This window comes from Lepisma saccharinum, chromosome 4, assembly GCF_977018435.1.
Source record: "Lepisma saccharinum chromosome 4, izLepSacc3.1, whole genome shotgun sequence".
Taxonomy (NCBI): domain Eukaryota; kingdom Metazoa; phylum Arthropoda; class Insecta; order Zygentoma; family Lepismatidae; genus Lepisma; species Lepisma saccharinum.
The window spans coordinates 26,378,454-26,389,191 of record NC_139232.1 but is presented as its reverse complement, the minus strand read 5'-3'; the positions used below and the strand labels follow the sequence as shown (position 1 = coordinate 26,389,191).

Sequence of the window (10,738 nt, the reverse complement as noted above, 5' to 3'; positions counted from 1 at the left end):
TTCTGTTTCTTTTCTCAGTCTTGTTTCTAGAATATATCTTACTGGGGATACTCAATAGGGAAATTTCTCTATAGTTATTCCACTCTCATATCTCTCCTTAAATTTCTCAGTCTCTTTCTTTAGCCTTCGATGTGTTTCTCATACTTATCTTCCCTAGTTTATCCATTTTTTCTGCTACCTCCTCGTGCACTCCAAACCTTTCCTTCTGCTATTAATACACGTTATTTGAGGATTTTTCCACACTGCACCTTCCAAGACATCAAGCCTCACACATTTGATACCATTTTGCTTTATTATTGCAATTTCTACAGTTATCTTGGTACAGGCTGCATTTGCTTGGGTTCGACTGTAGGCTCAGTGGTTGGTAAAGCAAGTTTTATGAGGAAAATGCAGTCACCCACACTCTGGCCTTCTCCCTGGTGTATGTTATCTTTGAGGAAGGTAACATCATTTTCAAACTGGGAAGACACCTGTGTATGTGGAAGATTTCAGACAGAGGCAACAAGAGAGACGTTTTGCTTGGAAATGACCTATCAGGAATACACATAACGTTTTGAACAGAAACAAGATGTAGTTAATTATAATTCCAGCAGAATAACCAAACAAAAATTATTTATGTTGAACAGCTGAGTATAAAATGAAGGAACCAGATCATTATTTCACATTTTCATATTCTACCAATTAATTCAGGGTTCTACTGTGAATTTTCAAAATTCCATAAGTGAGATTTTTATGTGAGAGATTACAAGACATAAACTTGCTTCAAAATGCTTGAGTAAGCCTAGAGATGTGTTAAGGATACCCTGCAACACTTACAATTCGTTGGAGACTCAGTACAGTATTGATTCAACAATTGGACTTCATTCTGAAACAAAGACTTAATATCCTTGTGTTGACAGTTTCTTTTAAGACCATTTTATGCAGAGAGACTAATTTCGTCTGGAACTACAGTTTAAAACAAACTCTGGAATAACATACAACCACCACAAAAAACTGACCGGGATATTGATGTGTTAAGTATGTCAACAACTTGCTTTGCTACATAGTGGTTCGGATTCCACTTTAAACTGTAGGTCCAGTCCCGATTAGCCTTATTGTGCATAAAGTGGACTTAAAACACCAACTCAATCAACTTATTTTGCAGCAGTAACCATATGGCACAATCAACATTTTCTACAAGACAATATCTTTTATATGGAACAGAATATAAGTAATATGCTTTCCTTAAATTTTAGCTGTTTTGCAGAGCCATTGACATTCACTCCTCTTTATCTCTCTTCCAGACTGATTCCCACTTTGCATTCTCAAATTTTATGAGGTTATTTTTGTGATTCAGATTAAATTTGTTATAATCCTCTTATTCAAACTCATTACCAGCTTTTTTGATATGTATTTATTTGGATGTATGACTTCAATCCTTCCTTACATCATTAAACTGATTCAGGTCAATTTTAATGATACAGCTGTTGAATGATGTTCCAAATGAAAAACATGTTCCTCCTCCACCCACAACAAGAACAGAGTTTCCTTCTGGAAGCATGGCAGTGGAATGGTTGTGTAGCATGATTGGATATTCTGGAGTTTGATTCTGAAAGAAAGAAAATGTGTTTTTCTAAACAATCATGCAATTTGATCATGCAGCCAGTAATTATAAAACTATAAAAAATAAAGTACATACTCTAAGTGGCTCTGTTTTGAATACACAATGTTTTAGGCCTCATTACCATTCTTCTTCAGGCTATCCAAGAAGTTTAAAATAATAAAAAAAATCACAACGTTGGTTGAAAGGTAAAAAACTGGAAAGGACAAAAATAGTAAGACTGAAAGCTATCAGCAAACCACCTTTCACATCCCTGTTTAATCCTGTTAAGGATTTTACCTTTCAACCAACCCTGAAAAAGGCTTTGAAAATGGGGCAAAACATTGTGTATTGTAAACAGTAATACATGTTACGTACTTTCTAAAATATTTTTTTTGCTGCTTAATGGTGGTCACACGAACATTCAATAATATTTAAGACCTATTTATTTATTCAATAATTCTCTACATACCATCACAGAATAATATTAATACAGGGGAGGGGGGGGACTAAGTTTATATTTTTCTACAATTGAAGTTCATTATGCACAGGACCCTGGCTATTGGTTGTGTTAGGATATTGAATCTAGGAATGAGGATGGGGTGCAAAAATTAAATTAGTTTCCTAGATGTAACATGGAAGAAACCATGTCTGCTCTTGCTCTACTCTGCCTTTATCCCTCTCAAAGCGTGGAGCACTGGTTAGGTATGGAGAAAACTAACTATTACTCTACTGTCATTGGTAAAATTACCAATCGACTATTTCTATAAACATCCTGTAAAATCCTGCTATGAACATGAGGGTATAATTTAAACTGTTTTCTTAAGGTAAATGTCTACATAGTAAGCAGTTCTTTTCGAAGCAAAATCTATTGGTCTCATATATGAAATATGGGGCAGGGTGGGGGTAGGGGTGTAGATCCATTCAGGTTCTTCATGAAACATTTCTAGTTTTATTTTTCTTATCAGTATTTTATATTGTACTTTTCTGTACAAAAATAACATTTTATTATTTACTTATTAGTTGGCAAAGTTTACATTATTTGAAAACATTGCCATTAAATGTGGAATAGGATATCTAACAAATGTTCTCTGCTACATTGTGCTTTTTTTTTTTTTTTTTTTTTTTTTTTTAAATGTCTAGTTGCAGTGACCGACAGTGCACTGAGGTTTCTGGACACTCTGCCACACTATTGCTCACAGTGGCAGTGCTTTCGGCTGAACGGCTGGTACGAGGTCGGTCAGCCTGTTTTTTTGTTGTCTCGAACTGAACATGTTTCTTCAAATTCTTCAACTAGTCTTTTTAACCGCTCTTTTATTTGGGGTGTTTCTCCTACTGAAAATGTCACGTAATTTGCGCACAGTCTCAGTGAAACAGTCTCCATACTTTTAATTAATTTTATTGATCATCACTTGCTCCATATTGACTAACTGCAAGGTGTTTACTTCAACATGTGAGCTTGCAGAATACTGCCAACCCAGTGAAAAAAAATGGTGCACAATTTAGATATTCTGTTAATTTTGGGACACTCTTTAATGCAATAAGTAGGGCTGAACTGATACCAAGGTATTGGTACTGGACAGTACCAATGGTATTGGAATTTAATCACTGATACCAGTCAATACTTTTCTGTAGTCCAAGTGTATCGTGGAGTCAGCAAAAATACATGACACTTCGCAGTCTAGATATCCTGAAAAGTATGCAAAACACATAATTTCCATAATTTTGCAACAACACGCGGAATTACGAAATCTTTTAAATTTCACGTAAGTAATTTTAAACCACGTTTACCGCAACCACCATGAACTGAGTTTGTTGTTTGTATTTTATTGTTTGCTTTAAATCTATAATATTTAACTAATCTGGACTTTAAGTATTGGTTACCTGTGCTCATGGGAATTGGTAAGAGTACTGGCATCTGTTCAAACTATTCGGTAATTCAAACAAACATTTATTCCCTTTGAAATTCCTATTGAAACCAATGTTAAAAATGTATATGGAATTTGAATTTTTGAATATTTTATTTGGATAATTCAAAGGCAGCCATCCAGAGACAGCGGCAAGGAAGAGAAAATTTGATTGCTGGCATACAGCCTCCAGCCTATCCTCAATAATGTGGGATTTCCCACCCCTTTTGTTTTCAGGTGTTTTTCTTTGAACTCCCACTAGCCAATGATTTGTGGAAATCTTACGCTGTTCACAATGTCAAAGCATGGTGCACTGAATCTCAAGCAAACATTAGTGATAACTTATTTCATGCAATAAAAACAAAAATCATGCACTTCTTTAAGTGAGAACAGGTAGCTAATGTTGTTACACGTGTATATGACTTTCTGTGTTAATACAGTGTACTTAAATGTGTTTTCATTTACTAGTACCTTAATTACTATTGTGAGAGGAATTGGTTTTTTTTTTTAACTACAGGACCATGCACAAAATACGGCATTTTTCTTTATGTTCATTTCTGCTTGTTCATTATTTTGTTTATACTGTAGTACAGTAATTTTGTTTCATTGATTTTCTTTAATAATGCATGTTTTTGTTAATTCGAATGTTGGATGATTTCATATGTTTTTGTGTCTTCTAGGATTTGGAATTAAAAAAAAGTACACTGCACTATGTTACTTCTCTAAGTTTTCATTATTGTTATGTTGAGACCAACATTGTGGGTGAAAATTCCAAACAACAGGTACACAAATACACCCTCCCCCATGTTGCCTACTATCCTCAGAAACATATAATCAAGGTTTCAATGGAAATATAAAGTTTTGAAATAAGCATGATAAGCATGAAATGAATTTAGAAATATTTAAGGACACAACTAATTATTTCCAAAGATATCAACCTCTAAAATACAGTTTTACACTGATATCACACAATTTTTAAGGAAAAATAGCTAATTACAAGTTTCAAATAGATTGGTTTTCTGATACAGATCAAGCTCAAATCTGTGCTCTATGGTAATTACACAAAGTAGGTAATTTCTTAGATCCCACAGAAGTAACATTCATGTTTTTTAAGGTTATCATTGCATAGAAGAAATTGAGTTATGTATTTATTATAAACTAGCTGATTGCCCGGCGTTGCCCAGGTATTTATTTATCCAAATCTTCTATTAGACAGAAAAATAATTAATTCTAACTATAGTGTAAAATGAACTTGGAGTTGAACGGCATTGGGAGTGTCACTATTCATCTCAGCGGGCCCAAAAACTATGGATTCCACACTAATATCCGTAGTTTTCCATGTCACCCCCACCCCTAGGGGGTGCCAGGGGTGTCTTGGAGTTGAATGGCATTGGGAGTGTCACTATTTATCTTAGCGACCCCGAAAACTATGGATTCTACACTAATATCGGTCGTTTTCGATTATTTTTACATGTCACCCCCTTCCAACCCCTAGGGGTGTCAGGGGTGTCTTACCCCCACAGCATTTCTTTCAAGATTGCAAGTGATACATGTACCAAGTTTGGTTGAAATCGCTCCAGGCGTTCGAGAGTTATGCTGGAACAAACACACAGACATACATCCATTATTATACATATATAGATGATGATTATGGTATGTAGGTATTTTCCTCATTTTATAGTGTCCTTTGTCCTGTAGAAGTTATTGAAAAGAGCTCCGCATAGCCAAATGGTTAGCCCTTGTTGCAAGAGGTTCAGGATTAGATTCTATGGAGAATCAAAATTTCAACATTAACTCCGCATCATCAGGACAGTCTCAAAAGCCAGATTGGCAAGCCTTGAACCTCAATGGACTGTTTGCACCGCTGAGCTTGGAGTTTATAGGATGCTTGTGAAGTTGGCCTCGCACAACATGGTACAAATGATTAAAATATATCACAAGGTTCTCCCTCATTTGTACCAGATTGTACCACTTTTACTTTCAAGTAAATATTGAAGCTTTCCTGATGAAGCAAATGAAGAAGAAGTTATTTCGGGATATCAACCAGGTGATTTCCGGATAGGCTTCCGAGAGCTAATGTCACTCATCTTCAGGGATCGAAGTGCAGAGAAAAGTTGGGATATGGTTTTATGTATTTGATGTGGGAAGAGTACGGTGCAGGTCGCAGGCCAATCAAGTGCCGTCTCTACAACATCCACGCTCCCAGTCGACTATCACTAACCAGAGTGGGTCCAGTTTTAGTTACTTTGTTTGTACCATTACAGTTCTCAAGTAATCAAGTAATTCCAAATTGAATCTTGGGGGGGGGGGGGGGGTTAGGAGGATATTTTGTACCATCACAAAGATAATGGCATTGCAATATTTGACATTTGTACTGGTGTGTGTCACATTTCTCGTTTGTACCATAATGGTTTTCGAGAAAATCAAATTCAAATTTGGGACACCCGCCACATGAAAGTGGAGGACAAAAACATATGAAATAAACTCCGTACCAGCTAACTATAGACCAGGCGAATGAGAACAAGTCTCTGCGCAAGTAGTGATGCGAGACAGCTCCACCAATGAACAATGAGAGAGACGGGATTGTGTAATGGGCAATGGGAGTTACCAGATTTCCTCCTTCGCTATGCAGCGTTGCAAACTTTTGGAAAAAACTAATACCAAACACACATGGCAAACGGACCATATTTTTGTTTCCAGGTCCATACTATTGGTTTAAGAATTTCTTAGGGAAATATTAGGGATAAAACTGCAAGACCAAATTTTGACAAGCTGTGCATTTAGCATCTGGACTGTACGGTTGGCAACACTGCACTTTCACCACTCGATTTTCCTCTTCCTCCTCTGCTGATATACGCAGCCCTGCTCTAGAGTTAGTTGGGACAGGGTAAAGACAGTATTTTGTTTGTAAGATTCAGATTTATGTTTGTACAATTTTGGTTTCCAATTATTACTGAAAGATTGATATTTGCCACAATTTACCCCCTGGTTTTAAGAATGATATGATAAATAACAGCCATGAAATATTGTCCAATTCACAAAAGACAATATACAGTAACAACTTCTATTTATAACATTTCTTATTTTCAAAATTATCTGATACATTGAATGCTATGCAACATAGCCAGGAAATGTTATTCTAATTACAAAATACCATTTTGAATAAAAACTTTGTTCATTACCTTCTCTTTTTAAGAAATATTTGATATATTACACAACACCGAACACAGGCCACACATTGTTATTCTAATAAAAAAATAACACCTTGATTAAAAACTACTTAACCTTTTGGCGCCCAAGGCCATTTTCACATGTAAGCCTCTCGGTACCGAGCCGATTTTGAGCAAAATGCAGAGTTTCAATTAAATGTGTGTAGATATATATATATGTATGTATATTATTTTATACCTTTGTAGAATATCTCTATCAAAAACAGCAAAATATTTTTCATTATTGTGATGATGTTAATAAACTATTTAAATTTTTTTAACCTCAAAGTAGCATGTAAGGTGCATGAAAATTTAAGAAGGAAAGTAGACAATTTATTAAAATGAAAATTTACTGTTTACAGAATAATGATTCATACCTCTGCAAAATCAGTCATTGCATTTCGTGAAAGCTATTTGCTTTTTTTTTATTAATGCTTTGCATGGAACAGTAACAAAGCGAGACATTTTATCCTAACCTGTCCAAAATGTAACAAGTGGTTCGGATCCCACTTTAAATTCTAGATCCAGTCCCAATCAGCTCATATGTGCGTAAAGTGGACTTGAAACAACAAAAAATATAAAAATCCTCAATGGATTGAATTCGAAATGTTGTCCAAGTTTAGATTACAAAAAAAATAACAATAATAATAATAATAAAAAAAGTAAAGTGCTTTCCTGTGCTTTGCACCACACCACAAGACGTATAGGGGGTGTGAGGTACGGGCCCCACACTTTCTTGATCTCGGCCGAAGGTGGGAGTGATGTGATCACCACCATGCCCCTGGCTGCCTTTACCCCCCAGTTTCCTCCAGGTACTCACTTTTTATGATGCTGGGTGGGCGCTGGAGCTGCTTGAACAGGTTGAAAAGTCCTGGTTCTCCCCCGCCGGCGTTGAGTCCGATAAATCAATTGATTGGTTAGAGATTGATCAAAGATCAATTGATGATGTAGTTGTGTGTGCAAGCTAGGGTGTTTTTTGTGATATTTTTGAGTGTTTTGATTGGCTGTTATAAAAAGTGGGCGTGGCATAGTGGGTTTCCTGTTGTTAATGAGGGGACTGATATGGCTGTCGGAGGTGGGTGACGGTTGGTTTTCTCTGAATGAGGTTTCCTGTTGTTAATGAGGGGATTGATATGGGTTTCCGGTTGTTGATAAGGGGGAGGTGGGTGACGGTTGGTTTTCTCGGAATGGTGATATATGTTTCCGGTGCGGTTGGGAATAAAGGGGGTGTAAAGGACGGTTGAAGTTGATAAAGAGTTGACGGTTGAGGAGATAAAGGAGGTGGAAATGGGGGGCGTAAAGGAAATGTGTTGAGTGGGATGGAGTGATATGGAGAGGATGTGGAACACGTGTCCGGAAATGTTGGGAGATATTTCATGGAATGAGTGTGCAACGATCTGTAGAAGTTCGTGGGAACATTGATAAGGTATGATTCTGTGCAGGATATGTTAGTGGGAAAAATGGAGAGCGGGCAAAAGGGAAAAAAGTTTCTGAGAGGCAGGATGTGAATAGAATAAACAAAGTTGTGTTCTCGGAAGAGGTGAAGGTTTATAGTATACCGGGAAAAGAAGAGGACAGACGAGGCACACGGGCATTGGATGCCTTGCGCAAGAGGATGCACAGAGAATATCAAGGAATTATTACTGAGGAAGAGGAGGGGTAGGTAGACATATAAAAAGTTTGCTGTGTTTCACTTCCACTGTTCAGTAGATGGTTAGCTATCTGCTAGTAATCATCTGCAGAGAGACCTTGCTGACACTTGTGCCTGGACGAACTAGGTACAGAATCAATATTCTGAGGTGAGTACTATGGGCTTTGTATCCTGGATGCTGACATTTGTCTGTGGGATAATTGGAAAGTCATCTCCTGTTACGGTTTCTGGTCTAAGAAAAGTGAAGTCTGGTAAACCAGAGATGGCTGTAAATAACTGTTCAAAATTATTAATTTTTGATACTCCTGTGAGGTACAGAGAATCCCTTTTGGTTACTTTTTATAATAGAAATTTACCATACGAAACGTGTATGGAAGTGGTAAGTGACGGTTTTCTGATCAGTATGTATTTTTGCAAGAACCGTAGACATATTTTATGGATTATGCGAGACGTATTTTGTTTATGTAAGAGCGCCCGTATATTGCCACCTACCATACGGTGTGTGGTCAGATCGTGTGGTAGATGAGATAGATGCTCACGGGTATCATGCAGGACCTTTAACCGTAACGTCAGGAATTTCGTCATTTGACTGTATATGTCAAGAGACCGAATTGGAACTAAAGTCGGAACATGTAAATATAGATTATCTACATGTTCCTCCAAAATGTGCGGTAACAAAATATCTCATGATGGCAGATGAGATTAAATTGTGCTGTTTCAGGAATCGAATTGGTTCGATATGCGAATTTGGAAGATTTGATAAATGACGAAATTCCCTGTCTCTATCGGGTTCGGGTAGGATGTCACATGCAGTACATGATGGTAGATTACTGTGATGTTTCGACCTTGATGCAGATGTTTTGAAAACATTATCGAGAGTCTGTATTGACGTTATACAATATTTTAAAATGGTTCAAGAGTGGCATAAGTTTGAAAGACCCGACAGGCATAGTGAGAAAATATGATTTTCTTTCCAGCATCTTCAAAGTGGAAGGGCAATTTAGCCGAAGAGCAATTTAGCCGAAGTTTGAGTCCTCCAACATGGCAATTTCCTGACATCATAGAGTAGACGGATACTTCGGAAGCTGAAAACTAAAGCGATCTAAGGTAAGAAGAAAAAATATTACCTGTATTCTGTACATGTTTTTTCTTTTATTCAGGAGAATGAGGAAACAATAGTGGAGGAACTCAAAAATCGTCGTCGTCATCCTCGTCCACCAAATCCACTACAGATGGAGAGGAAGGCGGTGCTTCCTCTTCCTCCTGCTGAGGGATTTGTGGAGGAGGCGGAAGAGGAACGACTCTTGAACAGGAGGAGGAGGATCGGCAACGTCATCGTGCGGAGCAGCTCCAGGGACTGGAATGCCGCATCGCCAAGACCGGCAGCAGCAATGACATCATGCTGAAAAAGGTTGCGGGGCAGGCCTCCAAGCAGACGAGCACCGGCATCTAATGTTGCACGGTGAACTCTGAAAAATAATAACAGCGATCAGAAATATGATATATTATGTATTGAGATATTTCTTGAATTTTTACAACAAAGTATGGAAAAATAATAACGACTGTTAAAAAATTATAAAATCGAAAAAATATGAAAATAGATACCTGTTCCAATGCTCGTCTATCTTCTCGGCTGCCCTTCTCCTGTCCTGCATCAGCTCCACATGGAACAATTCACCCTGCTGAAACGGTTCGCAAAAAAGTTCCGCAAACTCTTCAGCAGCAACGATTATTCTGTTGGTCTGGTGAGCAACAAACTCGTGCTGGCGTCTGCTTATCTCCTCTTGATTTTCAAGATGTCGCATCATGATAGTATGTATTTGTTCTTGTTTCATATTGCAGATATGCTGCCATGAAAGCCATCCACTGCTGCTGAAAATAAATGTGTATCGATATAATATCATGTAATCGTGTGCATAAAATAATAGTTTTTTCTTTCATTATCAGATGGCATTATTACCGTTTGAGTTTGTCCTTCTGATCTTAAAAACAAGAAGCAGCAGGGAGAAAGAAGAAACCTGTGGAATAAGAACCAGGCTAAACAAGTGGAGAAACATATTGCATGTTATGTAGACTTTTGCGAAAAAAAACAACTTTGCGGATGATTTGTTAAAAAATCTGGAAGAAGTTTGCAAAGACATGGAAGTGAGAATTGACAAACAATCTGATTAAAATGTTTTTGTATATAATTGGGGGAAAAAAATCTCCGGTATTCAGGGATTTTATTGAAAATATAAAACGTGGGCAGTATATACACCTTCCCATCCATCTCTTCGAGTGTGCTTTGAATTAATGGAGCTATTTAAAGGTATCAGACAGCAGAAAGGAGAGGAGAAAATGGGGGATGAGGAGAAAGGAATGGAGAAGAGAATGGTGGAGCTTCTGAAAAAGA

The 10,738-nt window shown here is 37.3% G+C and overlaps 1 protein-coding gene across 3 annotated transcripts in view; it reads right to left on the bottom strand.

Moving 5' to 3' along the window:
• Window positions 1-1,377: 1,377 nt before the first annotated feature.
• LOC145987114 (tRNA wybutosine-synthesizing protein 4-like) overlaps window positions 1,378-10,738 on the bottom strand; it is a 55,407-nt gene continuing 46,046 nt past the window's right edge. The window contains exon 8 of one of the 3 annotated variants that reach the window (XM_083121593.1): window positions 1,378-1,588. In XM_083121593.1, coding sequence (XP_082977719.1) covers window positions 1,412-1,588 — 177 coding nt within the window. In that variant the 3' untranslated portion in view covers window positions 1,378-1,411. Of the gene's footprint in view, window positions 1,589-10,029; window positions 10,219-10,738 lie in introns of those variants that run through there. The other 2 variants (XM_083121594.1, XM_083121595.1) reach the window with 2 other exon arrangements.